The 18,556-nt window shown below is 35.8% G+C and overlaps 1 protein-coding gene across 5 annotated transcripts in view; it reads left to right on the forward strand.

The window, feature by feature from the left end:
• DNM3 (dynamin 3) overlaps positions 1-18,556 on the forward strand; it is a 484,254-nt gene that overhangs the window by 228,702 nt on the left and 236,996 nt on the right. For all 5 annotated transcript variants that reach the window (XM_012728988.1, XM_004688484.2, XM_004688483.2 and 2 more), the window contains exon 14: positions 11,216-11,329. In XM_012728988.1, the coding sequence (XP_012584442.1) occupies positions 11,216-11,329 (114 nt within the window). The remainder of the gene's footprint in view (positions 1-11,215; positions 11,330-18,556) is intronic.

The following is an 18,556-nucleotide window of genomic DNA, read 5'->3' on the forward strand; positions in this document are numbered from 1 at the left end:
CTGTCTGTCATAGTTACATTTGATCTTTTTAATTCTTTTAAAATATTTTATTATACATATTACATCATTAATATTTTTGAATTATATATATATGTGAGTGTGTGTGTGTGTATATATATATAATATATTATATATTATATATATATATATATATATATATATAAAATTCTTCATTTTGTACATTTTTTCATCTCGGTTATAATCCCTGTGGACTTCCCACCACCAATTCGCCGATGTCCCATCACCATAGTCCTGTGTGTGCTTCCTGATATTTTTAGTTTTTTTGCCTTATTAAATAATTTTCTTCTGTAGACTTCTGTGGATACATTTTCTGTTCTTTCTCCCACTCCTGTAACTACTCCTCTGTCTTCTCCATGATTCATTCTCTCCACCCATTACATGGTGACTTTCTTCAACTATCAGTTCTAAGGCTTTTATCACACTTTCATTTTCTTGTCATTTTTGTCATCCTTGTGGCTCAATCACTTCTCTAATCAGCAATCCACAAATGGTTATGTCTGATTGAGACCTTTTTTTTTTTTTTATAGATAGTGGTTTATTTAACATGTACAAATCCTTGTTTTGTTTTTTTTTTTTTTGAGGTATTGCATTGTAACACTATGTAAGTTTCAGGTGTGTATTATTATAAATGAGCATCTGCCACATATGAGTAAATACTGTGTTTGTCTTTCTTCAGTAGTTGTCTTATTTAAATTGACATAATACCCTCTAGGTCTATACAGTTGCAAATGACAGGATTTCACTTAAAAGGTTGAATAGTATTCATCATGTGCCTATAACTTCTTCTTTATCCAGTCATTTATTGGTGGACACTTAGGTTGTTTGCAATTCTTCACTATTGTGAATAATGCTACCATGAGCATCATTGGACCCATGACGTCTCCCTTCTCTGAACATAGTTCTTGTACCCTCTTTCTCAGAGAGGATGCCTCTTGAGTCTGTCCAGTTTTGGAAACTTAAGCCTTGGAAATCACACTTTATACCTCATTTTCTGTCTCCAGTTTATCAGTCATAATAATTTTTCTTCCTGAATTTTTCTCAAATCAGCTCATTTCTTTATATATCTGTATCCACCACTCTTGTCAATGTTGTGATCATCTAGGATTTAGGATTCTATTCCCAGTGTCTTCTTTCTTCTCTAATCTCTTCACCAAACTAGAACTGGGAGGGAACCCTTCATGATGCAAATCTTATGTTTCTGCCCTGCTTTAAACACTTCAAAGCCTTCCCATTTCTCTCAAGATGAAGACCAAATTTCTTCACATAAATTACATGGCAAGCACAAGTTTGCTTTTCCTCCAAGCTCTTCTTGTGGGAGGGACACATTTGCTTTTTATGCGGTGGCCACCCACTCCCACTCCCTTCAGATTTTAGTGTCAGTGCTCAAATCTTCAAGCACATCTCTTCTGATACACCATGCAAGTCAGAACTCTCTTAACATTCGAGCCACTCCTTGCAGCACCAAAACTGCCTGTTTTTATTTATCTTTTTACTTTTTTCTGTGTGAGTCTTTGCTTAGTGTCTTCCCTCTATTGGCCTATCAGCTCCTGAAAGTCACAGGCTATGTTTTTGTTTGCTTATTTTTACATATATATATATATATATATATATTGGCTTATCCTTTTATTTTCAGTGTGCTCCCTGGCACATGCATCGTACTCACTAATTCCCTATTAAGTGTATTAATAAATATTTACTATGATTTTATTTTCCTATTCCAAAGAAGCTCTCTGTATTATTTTTAGTAAATTTATCCAAATTCTACTCAAGCCTAGCTAATCATAAAGTATCTTTTCTCTTTTGTGTGTATGTATTTTTGTCCTTGAATGTGGGAAATAGATGATGGGCTTAGTTCTCATTCTGCTTTGTATCATTTGGAATCTCTTCCACATGGAGGGCTCCCATTAACTTCAAAGGAAGCTCTGCACATGGAAAAGATACACAGGAAAAAAAGTGGAAAAAGTAGAGCCCTGATTTTCATCATGGTTAATGGCCTGGATCTTGGAGAGGTTTAGGTGAGTAAGCTCTGAGAATAAACAGCTCACTTTCAGTGAATTATTCAGAAATAGCTGTGCATGTGACAGAAATAACACATACACAAGCTGTTAAGCAAATTCTGGTCTACAATGAGAATGAATACTTTAGGAGTCATTTTGAAAATCAAGTTAATAAAACAGCCCAGTAATCTACAGAAGCATGAAAAGATATATTCATAATGTGTTCATGGGTTAATGTTCCAGAAGCAAGACTTAATGGGAGGGTGTTTTTGGTGTCTATATGGTATGGAATGAATGCAGGGTAACAGAAGCATCTTAGGAAATCTTGTGGTTTCAAAAAAGTGGGAGCAGGCTCCTTAGGTTACCTTGTATGGTTACTTTATTTTATTTTGTTAAAGATTTATTTATTTATGCATACAGAACTGGGGTACAGGCCAGAGGTGCAGGGGCGGTGAGAGGATCCACCAGAGAGAGGGTCGGGAGCATAACAGGCATATTGATGAAGTACACTGCTGAGGGAGCAGCGAGTGAGATAGAAGAGGTCTGACAAGCCATGTAGGTCACGACCTTGGTCAGGGATCGAACTCTTGCTGAAGAAGCTTTGGCTAGCTTCATAATGCTGTTACACTATCAGGGAGGGCCTTGTGTGGTTATTTTATACAAAAGTAGCTTGGAGATCTGTTTAACTTACAAAATTTTATTTACTTGGTTATGATTAAAACTTATGCCATTGTTGTTAGGTAAAGGCTGAATTTTACAGAGAAACTAGAAAGTTATTATCTTTTTGGTAGCTATATCTTTAAATAAAAGAGAGATTTGAAATGAATATTAATTGTCAGTTCCTTTGTTTTCCAGTTTATATTGTGCACAAATATGTTTTGTCAGCTTGATCAGCTCCTTACTTAAAAGAATCAAGCTTCTTTTATCATGGTGATTTCCATATAATTTTCAAAATTACTTTTTATATTGTACTGTTGAGTTATTTCACTACTGGGTTTTTTTTAAATCTGACTCCACTTTCCAACAAGCCATGTTTATTACACATTAAAGGGAATCACTTATTTTAAGCAAGCACTAATGTTGTGATAGCAACTTCTACTTTTACCCCCACTGTGTAACCTGCTTCAGTGCGCACAATGTATGGGCACAGAGACCAAGAAGTGACTTGAGGACCCAATTTGCTTGTCACGGGGTATTAATGAGAGGCCCAAGGATCAGACCTGCCATGAATACAAATCCTGCATGGCAACTTGCACTTGTAATAGCATAAACACTATAGCAAAATATGGAAAGGATTGAAAGAGGAAGTAAATATAATTTTTTCATGCTACTAATTTCCAATTATAGACAACATTTTAGCATATGTTAGTCTTTTTCTAGCTTCACATTAACAAATATAGCCAAAAGTAATACAATATATAATAATATAGATCCTTTATATTAATTAACTTATGATCCTCATACAATCCTATGTTATATAGCCATTGCTATTATCTCATGTTATATGTAAATTAAGGCTCAGATACTCACCCATGTTTCCCAGCTTGAACATGTTAGAACTAGGATGCAATGCCAAAGTGTTTGGCTTCAGAGTCCTGCCCAGTGTTAGTACTTTGTCATAAAGATTTCTCACATTCTGTATTAGGTGTTTTTGCTCAGCTTAATTTAATAGCAAAGGATTATGTCATTATCTGTTAACCAGTTAGGCAAGTGGATTGTCTTCATTTGCTTGCTATTAGAAACAGTAATCTCACTAACATCCTTGTATGAGTTGTGGGTTAAGGATGGAGTTGCTGATATCAAATCATCAGCAAGATTTAAGTTTATTCAAGTGTAAATACTCTGAAAGGGGCACAAATGCTAAGAACACATAAAATCCCATGAAGAAGTTCTACTAGGGACATGCTTAGACTGGGTGGGGACACACGAGTCTGATCACAGTGTCCTTACATGTCACATAAGGAGAATCGCTCCGTCAATGTCTTTATATGTCACATAAGGAGAATACTTGCTCCTTCAAAGTGTTGTTATGTGGAGCTCCAGATCAGAAATAAGATGTTGTGGAACTCTTAGCATGAGGATATTTAGAGTGATATCCTCTAGAGTAATATTAAGTAATGGTAGGTATTCTTATTACCTTTGAACTTTTAGAATAGAATCAAATTGTGTCCTTAATTTTACTAATGTTATGTAGTTATGGAACTGTGTTCTGATTTCTTAGAAAGTTAAAGCTGAAAGGAGCGCCCAAACATACCTTGTCAATTCTTTCATCTTGGCCACAATACATATGCATATACTTTTTCACATGTACATTTTTCCTCCATAATTTTATTCCTTGTCTGTAAGTTAATTTTATGAGCCTATGCATGAGCTGGCTGTCCAAACTTACCCTAATATACAGGTTTTGCCAACACTGATAATGCCTGACTTCTTATAGCACAGTGGAAACGAATAAGAACACAATCTTTAGCCTGGGCTCACCACTGAGAAGAGGAACTAAGTTATCCGGTCTCCCCATTGCAGGTCTTGTAGTTACTTTCAAAGTTTCTGTTTTTGGCAAAAAGAGCCTGGGTGATGTTTATGGCAGAAAATTAAAAAAAAAAGTTTTGTCTCAAAATTTACAAATAAGAACATGCCCTTTCAGCTCTCAGGATCCTTTCTAGTCATAAAATTATGGGCTTGCTTGCTCTTGTTTAGGCACTCAAAACAGAATTTGATATTTGAATGCTAAGAGACTTAAGTGCTTATTGTATTGAATGTTGATAGATGTATTATGGTAATTTTAAATTTGAATACAAAATTTAATCTTTTATGTTTTTTTCTATGAAGAGATTCTATAATCAAGCCCATTTTTCTTGGCAGTCTTTTCAAATTTTATTATTTTTCATATTTTCCCACCTACTTTCTTTCCTTTGTTTCCATTCTATGCATTTCCCCTTAGCAGTCTTAGGTCAAAAATGTTCAAATTTTTCCTGAATGCTTCCTTTTTTCTAGCTTGTTCTGTTTTAACTTAATTTTGTAATTTCTCTGTTTTTCCATTTCATTGTGAATTCTTTCTTAATTATCATTTAAGCTGATTGTTTTGAGAGAATAAAGAAAGTCCATTTTTGGTAAATATGGTTCCTCTGTTGGAAAAGGAAGGGCTAGGATTGGACCAAAGTTTCTTAAACTTTTCTGTGACAGCAGTTAACTTGCTGACAGCTTTCTATGCTGAACATACTGCCATGGGTGACTAGAAAGGGATGTGGACCATGTGTGCTCACAGAATGGCAGCTATAATCCTCCTAATTGTCTCTCCAAGGGCAGGGGAAGCCTATTGCAATGCAAATGATTGTAATGACATAGAATGTAATATTCTATTTTTCTGTTGATTTTTTCCAAATTTAATTGTTACTGTTGTTAGTTTCCACACCACTCGATTGAATATATCCACTAGACAGAATAAAATAATGCTTATTAGATCTCCTCTTTGGATACCTTTTTCAGTGCTTCTACTGGTGCATTTTTGAGAGATGAATTCAATGTAATGAATTCAGGCAATGTATTCACTCCACTTCATCTTAGACTCCATTCATGCTTTCACTTACATAGTATCTGCTATTTGGACCTCTCCATTCCTTTTATCTAGTCCTGCTATCTGCTCCCCCTAGTCCTTTTCATTTTGTACTTTTCCATTGGCTTCGTTCTGGCCTCATATCTCTCCCTGGCTGAATGGATGTATGAATGGATGTCATCTGAATTACTTTCTTGCCCAAAAATATTCAGCATCTTCGTACTCATGTATTTAGGCCAATTGAACTCAGAAAATTGGAACCCTGAATCAATTTCTACTTATCTTCTCCTTTTCTGATATAAAATATTTATAGCATTTACAGCTATGCCATCTGTGTCCCTGTGAGTCCAATGTGATCATTCTCATTTTTTTCAGATTTTATAATTTTTAGAGCAGTTGTAGGTTGATAACAAAATTGAGAGGAAGGTAGAGATTTCTCATGAATCCCTTTCCCCTTTAACATATGCAGTATTCCCTTTAACATATGCAGTATTCCCTGTAACAAATTCTTCTACCAAGAATGATACAGATTTTCTAGGATGAACATACATTAACACATCATAATTATCCAAAGTCCATTAGTGAACTTTAGGGTTCACTCTTGGTGTCTTATGTATTATAAGTTTAGACAAACAGATAATGACATGTATCCATCATTATAATATCATACAAGATCCAAAAATCCTTTGTGCTTTGCCTATTCGTCTCCCTACCCACTCCTAGCAATCATAATTTTCCCTTTTCCAGAATGTCATATAGTTGGAATCATATGATATATAGCCTTTTCAGAATGACTTCTTTCACTTAGAAATGTGTTGAAGCTTCCGTCATGTCTTTTCATGGCTTTGTAATGATGAATATTTCATTGTCTGGATGTAGGACAGTTTGTTCAGTTGTCTACTGAAGGACATCTTGGTTGCTTATAAGTTTGGGCAATTATGAATAAAACTGCTAAATATAAGGCCCTTCCTGGTGGTGCAGCAGGTTAAAGCACTGCACTAAGAAGCTAAAGTCACTTCTGCATGAGTTTGAGCCCCACCTGCCCTGGGGGGTGATCCATTTGGTATGGCAGAACTCTCCTGGCCTGTCCGCTGCTCCCCTGAAATACAGATGTATTTCAGTACATCTGTTCTGTTCCCCACTCTGTCTCTAGTGAAGCCTCTCACCACTCTTGCACCTCCTCTGGCCTGTGCCCCAGTTCTGTATGCACAAATAAATCTTAAAAAAAAAAAACTGCTAAATATAAATAGTCAGGTGTATGTTTTGTATGGACATAATTTTTCAGTTCATTTAAGTAAATACCAAAAATTGCAAATACTGGATAACATGTTAAGAGTATATTTAATTTATAAGAAATTTAAAAAATATCTCCTAGAGTGGCTGTAGCATGTTGTACTTCAAACAAAAATGTATGAGTGCTGACTGCATTTGACTGTAAGATTTCCAGATTTTAGTCATTCTAATAGGTATAGAGTGGTATCTCTTTTCTGGCATTTACCAGATGTCATTTAATAAAGTTGTTCCTTTTCATGTGCTTACTTACCATACATATATCTTCTTTGGTGAGATGTCTCTTAGAATCTTTGTTCCTTTGAATTGAATAGTTTTGCCCAGTCTGTGATGGGTCTTTCAGTCTCCTGACATTGTCTTTTGCACAATAGAAATCTTAAATTTTAATGAAACCCATTTGCTCATTTATTTCTTTCATGAATTATATATTTAAAAAGATATCACCATATCCAAGATGATTTAGATTTTTTTCTATGTTATCTCTTATGAGTTTTATGGTGCTTTATTTTGTCAACCATTTTTTTTTTTTGTAACTAATGCTGTCATGTTTATTTTCCCATTAAATTACTGATTGTCCCAGTGCTTCACACTAACTACAGGCTTTCTTTCCACCTTCTCCCCTACTCTTCTGCAGTGAGTGAAATGTGACTTACTTATTGGGATTGCAAATTTGGCTTCCACTCTATTCAAAGATACCTAATACAGTGAAATAATAAGTGTACATTCACGGAGTGCTATGATTAGTATGCTATTTGTAAGCTCTGACAGGGTGGACAACATGTAGTGTGAAGTAATTTAACCAGTTTCTTACAATTATGAGATCATTTGCTCAAAGAAGAATAAAGTTTTGATTATATGTGTACAATGCAGCAGTCTTCAAATTCAGTATGGATAAAAATCTCTGGGAACATGTTTAAGTGTAAATTTCTGGGTTGCATATGTATCTATGCTGATTCATTTGGACTAAGAATCTGTATTTTTAGAATTCAGATGGCCTAAGAATCTGTATTTTTATTTGAAAAATTTTTTTAAAGTTATTTATTTGTGCATACGAGAACTGGAACACAGGCTGGAAGTGCTGGAGGGTGAGAGGATTCAACAGAGACAGAATGGGGAGCAGAACAGGTACATTGACTAAGATACACTGCTGAGGGGAACAGAGGGCGAGACAGGAGAGGTCTGCTGTGCCATATGTGGGTCACCGCCCTGACCTAGGGATCAAACACATGTTGCAGTGGCTACGGATTGCTTCATAGTGTTGTGCTTTAACCCAGGAAGGGCCCAGAATCTGTATATTTTAAATATTCAAATCTTTATACTATCATTCAAGAAGCATTGTTTCAATCTTTCTGAAATAGCAAGTAAGAGGACCAAATAATTTTGAATAATGGAGGGGGTTGCCTTAGTCTGAACTAAAGTTTCTTTACTGGGGTCTATAAATGTTACAAAGCATTAAAAAGGAGGATGGGTACCTGGGAGGTTTTGTAACAGGGACTCTCCGGTGACAGAGCCTGAGATTGTGGAGAGAGGCTTGGAAGGTTAATAGAGACACTTATTTCACTATTTTTCCTAGGTTTTGCTTTCTTCATGTAGAAAGTTTAAGCCATATATATATATATGGTAAAGTATGGATTATAGAGCATTTTTATCTTTGAGGAACCAACATCCATGAGTCATCCAATAAGTTACTTTTTAATATTTTAGTATCTTTTGGATGGTGAATGATTTAAACCTGGGATGATTTTTTTATATTTCGAACATTTTTGTACAATTTCAAATGGTGTTTCATTTTTGATTATGTGACAACAAAAACTACCATTGAAAAGATGGTATTCTATGCAATCTAAAGAAAACAGATTTTAACTTTACATCTGTGAAAAAATAGTATTTTCATATATTACCATTTGTAAATGATTTCTACTAAATCTGTAATTCAAATTGTTAATATTTTACCATATAAAAGTTTTTAAGGCCCTCCCAGGTGGCGCAGCGGGTTAAAGCACTGCACTGAGAAACTAAAGCCACTTCCGCATGAGTTCGAACCCCGCCTGCCCTGGAGGTGACCACATGGCGAGGCAGACCTCTCCTGACCCGCCCGCTGCTCCCCTCAGCAGTGTACTTCGTCGATCTGCCTGTTCTGCTTCCCCTCTGTCTCTGGTGAATCCTCTCACCCTCCGCATCTCTGGCCTGTACCCCAGTTCTGTACGAATAAATAAATAAATCTTAAAAAAAAAAAAAAAAGTTTTTAAAAGATTTTTATGAAGATTTTAATATGTTTCAGTATGGCAAATGTTAACCAGAAGTAGATGGGTAAATCCAGACCATTTAAAATCTCCAAACTTTTAAAAACAATTGAGCTACACTAGATGGCCAACGTTGTGATTTGATTGTTTGTATGTATTGAGAAGTGATCACCACAATAATCTAGGTAACATTCATCACCATGAATAGTTACATCTTTTCCCCTTGAGATGAGGAATTTTTAAAATCTACTCTCTTAGCAACTTTTAAACATGCTCTACAATATTTTAAATTATAGTCACCAACTTTTTAATGCATCCCCATAACTTATTTTATAATGGGGAGTTTGTACTTTTGACCCCTTCATCCATTACACCCCAACTCTTTTGCCTCTGTTCTTTGTATCTATGAGTTTGCTGTCTTTAGATTCCACTTGTAAGTGATATTGTGTAGTTATTTGCTTTTGTTTGACTTATGTCACTTAACATAGTAGCCTCAAGTTCCATCCATGTTGTCATAGCAAGATCTTGTTTTTTTTGGTGGCTGATTAATATCCCCCCCCCCTTTTTTTAACCCATTCTTCCACATATAGTCACTCAGGTTCTTCTCATAGCATGGCTTTTGTAAATTAAGTTGCAGTGAACATGGAAACACATAAATTGTTTTGAATTGGTGTTTCTGTTTTCTTTAGCTGTGTATCCAAAAGTGGAATTGCTAGATTATATGAAAGTTTTATTTTTATTGTTTTTAGAAACCTCCCTCTGTGTTCCAGAATGGCAGCACCAATTTATATTCCCACCCACCAACAGTGCACATTCTTGCCAACACTTATTTTCTTGTGTCTCTCACCAGCTCATTATTTCTAGACTTTTCAATCATATTCATTCTAGAAAATGTAAGACAATATCTCATTGTGGTTTTTATTTGCATTTCCATGATGAATACCTTTTACCTATTGGTTAGTTAGTTATCTGTATGTCTTCTTTGCAAAAATATCTATTCAAACCTTCTATTGTATAGTTTATTTTTGCTATTGAGTTGTATGAGTCCCCCCCCAGTTGTATTTTTATGTATTTAAGATCTTACCCCATATAAGACATATGACTTAGAAGTATTTTTTCCCCATTTCAGTGGATCACTTTTTAATTTTGTTGACTCCCTTTTGGGACAGAGAATTTTTAGTTTCTTATAATTCCATTTTTTAAAAGATTTATTTATTTATGCATACAGAACTGGGATATAGGCCAGAGGTGGAGGAGCAGTGAGAGTATTCACCAGAGAGAACAGGGGAGCAGAACAGGCAGATTGTGGTCTGCCTTGCCATGTGGGAACACCTCCAGGGCAGGTGGGGATTGAACTCATTTAGAAGTGGCTTTAGCTTCTTAGTGCTGTGCTTTAACCTGCTGCGCCACCAGGTAGGGTTCTCATTTGTTTTTTTATGCTGGCTGTCCTAGTTTTTGGAATAAGGTCTAAAGTTCATCAGCAAGATAAATGTCAAGAGCTTACCACCTACATTTTCTTTTAGGAAAAAAAATCACCAATCTTTTAATTTTAGCTTCTTGTTTCAACTTTCTCTCTCACTCAGCCTAATTCAGAGCTGTTAGCAAGCAACTATTGGTCGCCTTGAATTTTTTCTTTTCACCATTTGGTGGCCAGTCTCTGGTGAAATTCCTAATTAGATGCAAACCAGGCAAACAAATGGACCAGTGGGGTGGAAAAGTCAGTGGGCATGGAGAGTCTATTGTTGCTCATCCAATCAACTAAATATGTTTTAATTGTAACAGCAATGCCATAAATAGGCCTGAAACAGCCTATTAGTCTGCCTCTTTTCATCCCTGCCTGTTTCAGTTCCTCTGCTTGTACTATCCATATAATTCTGTGACTTTGATTTAGTTCATTTTTTGGGAGAGACTTCCTTCTCTGTACTTTGGTTATCTGTACCTTGGGAAGATTACTTATTCTAAATAGTTTAACAGAGTTTGAGCTTTGAAAGGGCAATGCTACTCTTATTGTAATTTGTATCTTGTTTTTGTAACTCATTCAGTGCAAGACCTGTGTTCTCTACGGTATCACTTGGAATTAAACTTCTCTGCCAATTTGTGCTCTCTTGTAGGTGATTCGCAAAGGGTGGTTAACCATCAGCAATATTGGCATCATGAAAGGAGGATCTAAGGGATACTGGTTTGTCCTTACTGCCGAAAGCTTGTCCTGGTACAAAGATGATGAGGTAAGTCACACAGTGACAAAGCTTTCTCATTAAAGTATTTCTAATTCAGCTTCGAGACACCAGTGGGTCTGTTTCAGTAAGACTTGATTTGGAATGTTGGCTTGAAGAAGCTTTGTCATTTTCTTCATAAAATTTTAAATTTACAATTCTCCTTTCAAGATTTATTGATTTCTTTGGTGCAGTCTTGTGTTTGTTTACCTGAAAAATAAGAATTATGGGTCAGTCATTGGAAACTTCCCTTTTTGTGATAATGGAGACACTAATAGAATGAAAGCAACTTTCATGATGTATTGAAAAGATCCAAGGGTACAGATCATCTCAAAAGAGAAATTAATGCATTGATACACTGTTAATAAAGCATTTTGGAATTGTTGCTGTCACATTGCCTCAAATAATGGTATTTTGAAAATGTCTAAATTTCTAATCTTCAAATGAGTCCCAGATAATTGTTTAAACAAACTTTGTTCTTTGAGAATTTGATGGCTATAAAAAAGCATGACTTATGAAAACTGTGATGATCTGGTTCATGTTAGATGTTAATAATTTTGGTCTTGTGACTTACTATTCACTTAAATATGATAGTTATAAAAGAAAAAAGTCTTATCAGTCTTATAGCACCATTAAAGTGCTACAAAGAGATTCTTACTAAATTTGGGAGGACATGAATGGAATGTAAATTATATTTTGTGAATTTTAATGTTCTTTTTTGACCTGAGAACTTTTAGGTGCTTATAAATGTAGTGCACAAACATCATAATACTTTGTGATAGCAAAACTATTTACAAGTGAGATTGTCTCAATTTTATTTGGCTATAAAGGGCATGAGTTTAGAGTTAAAAAGTTCTCCTCCCTTGGCTTGATATCCTTGGATAGCAAGACATATGCCTTTGTCAGCTGCTGTGGAGAAGTTTCAAGTTTTACATAGTTTTCTGTTTCCTAAGAGCTTTGTGTACAATGGTATGTTGAATAAATATTGGAGAATTAGTTAATTGCCTTAAGTTTCCATAGCAAGGGAAATCGAATCCCATAGCAATGTCCAAGGAAATTTTCTACTAAAAAGATTTTATTAAAAATTTTTATGTGAGTGATTTTACTGACTTGAGTCAAACATTTCATTGCTCATTATGAGAGTCTGAGGATTAGCAGTGGTTTCTGTCCTGTGTTGGCTGCTTATATACACTCATGTTTTGGTAGGAAATGGTGGGACTTAAATACCATAGTTTCAGAAGCTTGTGATGCCTCACTAGATATAAAAAGTCTGTATATGGATTATCTTCTTCTGCATTCAGTTACCCTAAAATAATCTTCTCTTTTATATATTTACTTCCAGGGATTTACATAATCAATTATGTACATTTCAATATTTCTAGGGAAAGCCCACAATTTATCAGATGAATCATAATAGTAATACCTAGTGATTTGTGTACACACACACACACTTTTTTGATCTACATTACAACGCTAAGGATGGGTACTATTATTGTCCACATTTTTTCCAATGAGTAATGTAAAACCCCCAATTTTTTGAAGTCATTTGCAGGACTCAGTTTCCCTTATTGCAGAACACATGGAGTTGGCAATAATTTTGGTTATGACTTACTATTCACTTAAATATGATAGTTATAAAAGCCGAAAAAAGTCTTATCAGTCTTCAGCACCATTAAGGTGCTACAAAGCACTTAAGAAGCTAGTTACATATAGCTTTTTAAGGTCATGTAGCAAATTGGTGGCAAAGCAGAAATTGGAGCTCAGGCTGTCTGGCCGGGAATTATGCCCTCGTCCACAAATACAGCATGAATCCCAGAATGCTGGAGTTGTGAGACACCCTCATTACACAGGGTGAACTCTAGGCATGTTGGCATTTACCTTTTCCTAAGTGTTCATATAGGAGGCCTGAAGACCTGGGTAATGACTGGTCTTAGAATATGGGCTTTCGGCTTTTCTTGCCTGGTTGTTTGTGGAGGGAAACACTGCCTTTGAAAGGTACCATACTCCCCAGAGGGAAGCTCCCTGAGTTTGGTGAGGTTCTTAGTCACTAGTCATCCCTCCTTTGTATAAACTCAGGGTAACATTTTACAAAAAACAATCGCAGCTAAAGCTCCCACATTAGCATTTGATTACATGAAGAAAAATGCATGTGTGTGTAGTTATATTAACTGAGTGCCAGGTAACATAGAGGGTGGTGTGCATAGAGGTGGTGGAGCATGGAGAGGATGGCAATGGCCCTCAAAATAAATGGGGTGATGTTAATGAAAAAAGTTTAGGAAAGTTGTTTGTTCAATTTAGATCATTTCAAGAAAAAGAAAATGACAATTTTTCTTTTCTGTGAAATCAACAAAGACATAATAATATGATAATGACATAATATCAGATATTGATGTTGAATATCAGTGGTATAGAAAACATAAAATATGGTCAGAGAGATAGAAAGCGATGGAATAATTTTTAGACAGAGTATTTAGGAGGAAGTAACACTGACACACATAGACTGAAACAGTGAGCTGTACAAATTTGTTGAGGAACATTCAGGTTGAGAGAACAATAAGGATAAAAACCCTAAATGGGAGCCAGCAGGAAGCTGGTGTTTGGAATGTAGGATAAGTGGGAGAAAGAAATGCATAGAAAGAAATAAAATCAGAGATAGTGGGTGAGGCCTTGTCAGTCCCTCTTCAATGATTTAAATTTTATCCCAAGGATAGCTGAAAATCAGTGGGGTGTTGTAACAAGAGGTACCATACGGGGGGTTATATTTTGAGAAAATCTGCTGGCTTGGGTATGGTGTGGAGGACTAATGTGTGGAAAGGGTGAGGTGGCAAGAAAAGAAGACAGATCAACTAGGAGAGCAGCAGTCATCCAGGGAGGAGGATAATGGGAGGGGCCCCCCCACCCCTGCATCTGGGGTAGCAAGTTGATGGGCCACAGACAGCTACTGCTAGCTTCTGTTGCTCATTATACACTGTTCAGCAAGAGAGGAACTTCAAAATTATTAGTAATGACTGATGAATGGACCCTCTCTTAACATTGTAAATGGGACAGAGTTCTTTCCACATTCATTGCTATCTCCCCACCCCTATCCTCTTCCGTGCTCTATACACCTCTTGTTGAACATCCTACTGTTTCTGAGAATGTTATTAGGATGAAAGGGAGGGCACTGTACCTCTTCTTTTTCTTGGCTAGTACTCAGCATTTATACCTGTCTGCTGAAACTAAGGCTGGAAAGGGAAGATATTTTGGAAATTCTGTTACATGACAATTTATCTTTCTTAGTCAAGCAAATGTGATACAGGAAATATTAAGTTCATTATACCTTGATTCATTTATCCAATGTCAATTTAGACTCAAACTCATAAAGGATTGTCATTTTATTTTCATATTCTACCATCTAGCTTTCTTATGTAATTAGTCCAGTATACTTTAATTATACTCTAATTGGCTATTGAATAAATAGTTTAGTATGAAAGTAACTGTGTGTGTGTGTGTGTGTGTGTGTGTATATATATATTTATATGGTTTTATTTAATTTGTAGTAGGTTTGTAGTAAATATGAATAGCTTATGAAATGTACTTGTGATTAAAAAACAATAACTCAGGTTGTGTTCCAGGATGAGATTTATTGACAAAAACCTTACAGATCATATGGTTAGTGTAATTAATGGAAAGAGTGAGAAGCTGAAGGATATGGATTTACTATGACTAATGGCCAATCAGGAGATAGTCTTTTTAAAGCTTTAGTAATTTCACTTGTTATTTTGGGATCATCTTGAATGGAATTGTAAGACTTTAAAAATACATATATTAATAGGTGCTCTTATTTGCAATTACACACCTATATATTTATTTCTGCCATTGTCTTTCCACTGTGATGTCATTTTTTTTTAATTTTCAGCAGAGAATAAGTTTCAAGCAACAAGAGAGAACTTAAATCTTACCCCTTTAGTGACAGTTGACATGTTGCTTCCCCTTTAGCCTGTGAGTTCTCCTACAACTCAACCAAGGATTGATAGGATGGTATCAAGCTGTATGATTTTCTACCAAGGTGGCAGAGACAATAGTATGATAACACCATTTCATAATTAAGCTATAATTGGCACAGCTGTATGAGTGAGTCCCCCAGAATCATTCTGCTTTTCCCATACTGACTGGATTTATCTATTTCACCATTAAGTTTTAGATGGATTATTGAATGCCCACAATCATGTGTGGACTGCACTTTTTGGACCATTATTCAACATTATATAAAGTTATTTGTGTTACTAATAGATGAGTTTAATGAACATTTTTGCACTTGTCTCAAGCAGTGTTATTTGCTATCAGATAACATAAAGTTATGTGTTATCTTAAAGAGTTTTTAAATCACAAGTTGATTAGGATAGACATAATTAACCTATGTACTTGATGACATGCTGTCCTTTAATATACTCCAATTACTCAAAGATTGGGTTTTGCTACATAATAATAAATGAACCATCTTATAAACTTTTTATAATCACCAATGGGATTTCCCCAAACCTGACCAGCCTTCCAGATCATGCTGGTCAGGTGTGGTACACCACACTTTGGAATTTTCTATATACACAACTCTAAGTACTTTTAGAGGGGTTGCATGAACATATTTCTGGGTCTTCCGCTCCAAGATATTCTGCCATTGTATACACCCCAGGTCAAAGCATAGCTGTTTATGGGGATGAGATTGGACACTGGTTTGTGTGTTTTTATCCTTTTGGATCTTAAATGGATGCTACTCAGCTTCATTGATTTTTTACTTAATTTTGTATCATCTCCTGTAGTTCTATCCATGTTGTCACAAGTGGCAAGTTTTCATCTTTTTATAGTTGAGTAGTATTACATCATGTATGTATACCACTCATCATGTATATATAAACCACATCTTAATAGTACCTTTGAACACTTAGATTGTTTTTATATCTTAGCTATTGTATTTAGTGCTGCAGTGAGCATAGTGATGTATATATTCCTTCAAACTAGTTTTTTTTTTGTATTTATTGTATAGATACATAGAAGAGGAATTGCTGGGTGATATGGTAAGATGGTGGATCAATTTTTAATATTATGAGGGATCTTTACACTGTTTTCCACAGGGGCTAGACCACTTTACATTCCCAACAAGAGTATATATGAGGATTCCTTTGTCTCCACATCCTCACCAACATTTATTACCTTTTATTACCTTTTTTTTTTTTTAGATATGGGTCATTCTCAAGTAGGTCATCTATGCAAGCTCTGACTAATCAAATATTCTACCAAACTGATATTTTCAGTTAACAAGATGCTCCCTAGTTCAACATAGCATTCCCTGTATTCATTCCTGCTTAAACTTAGGAAAGCCAATATTCAGTGGAATGGTGAAGAATTTGTTAATCATTAACATTAATTGAGTATTTATAATTTACCAGGCACTGAGCTAAGTCAATACTATACTTGCATTCTTTATTTTAGAGAATAAAGACACCAGTGGCTAGGTGTCAGTACTAGGCTCTTAACCACTTGAACATTTCCCAGCGAGTATTGTCTGAGCACCTGTTATATACCAGACACTGTCCTTATCACCAAGGACAAAAGGGTTAGCAAGGAATTCATGGTACCTACCCTTATGCAGGATTATTTCCCAGTGAAGGAAACAGGGAAGCAAACAGCAAGACTTAATAGGTGCAGGGCCTGTAGAGGAAATAAACTCAGTGGTATATTTGAACTAAAGAGTATCTGCGATTGGGTGGTTAGAGAAGGTTTATGGGATTACCCTGAACTTGATGAATTTCAGAAAACTGAATCAAGACCAGTATTCCTAGAATAATGAAGAAAGGCTTCCATAGAGATTAGGGAATTTGATCCTAAGAATGATGAAAAACTTTTGAAAAAAATTTTTTTAAGATTTATTTATGCATACACAGCTGGGGTACAGGCCAGAGGTGCAGGGGGCAGTGAGAGTATTCACCAGAGACAGTAAGGAGCAGAACAGTCTGACTGACGAAGTGCGCTGCTGAAGGGAGCAGTGGGCAGGTCAGGAGAGGTCTGCCTCGCCATATGGATCACCTCCGGGATGGGGATCGAACTCATGCTGAAGTAGCTATAGCTTCTCAGTGCTGTGCTTTAACCTACTGCGCCACCAGGGAGGGCCCAAACTTTTGAAATTTTTATACTAGAGATCATATAATGAGATTTGGAGGTAAAAAAGCATATGCAACAGCCCCATAGAGAAACAATCAAAAAGTTTAAATAATAGATTGTGACCAAGGAACTGTGTATGGTTTTTGGTTCATATTTACAAGATGAATTCCTTACTAACCCTTTAATCCTTAGTGATAAGGATAAATACAAAGATAAAGCAGACCTTAAAGAGCTGAGAATACAGTAGAAGAGTCAGAGCTTATGCTTTCATAGCAATGACATTCCATAGAGCAATGACATTCCATAGAACCTATTCAGTATCAGAAGAAAGACACAGTCTTGCTATAAGAAGTTGCTTTCAGATGAAGAGGTGAAGGCGGGTTTCAAGGAGGAGTTGGCACTGGAGTTTGGCCTGAATAGCTGCAAACAGAGAGCAAATGAGAATGTGAGTCTGGATGAGAGTAGGATATTACATGACATTGTTTTGCCCCTCCCCACCCTGAGCAGATAACAGATACTATAATGTTGCTGTGCTATCCGTTATGCATAACCTCACCAGCCATTAGTCTCTCCCCTTTGATCTTCTCATCTGCTATTTAATTGTGAGAACTTTCACTGAGACAGAATTTTATTATAGTTCTCCTCAATAACCAAAAAATAAATGGGAAATGGCAAAAAAAAAAATTTGAAATTTTTTTATAGATCCTTGCAAAGAATGGATCTATAAAATCATCATAGAGAATGGCTAGGAGGAGGATGAAGTTAGACTGGAGGCTTGTTGGAGGACTATTACTGTAGTATGTCTAAGAGATAATGGTAACTTGATATGGGTGCACTGATGGAAATTGATAGAATGGATAGACTTAGAAACTTTTGTTTTAGATATAAAAATTGACATGAAGCTTGCTCATGCTAGGAATGGGTTGAATGTTTAAGTTCCTGCTGAACTGTAAGCCTCTAAAGACCAAGAACCATTGTCTGGTTCACTGGAGGACGCAACACTGATCAGTGCCACTACGTAAATGCTGGTTGAGTGAAGATGTCATTGGGCAAATAAGTGAATATGTACAGCATTCAAATTCATCACATCCTGGTTTCTCA

This window comes from Condylura cristata, unplaced genomic scaffold, assembly GCF_000260355.1.
Source record: "Condylura cristata isolate star-nosed mole 26May11 unplaced genomic scaffold, ConCri1.0 scaffold00024, whole genome shotgun sequence".
NCBI classification, from domain to species: domain Eukaryota; kingdom Metazoa; phylum Chordata; class Mammalia; order Eulipotyphla; family Talpidae; genus Condylura; species Condylura cristata.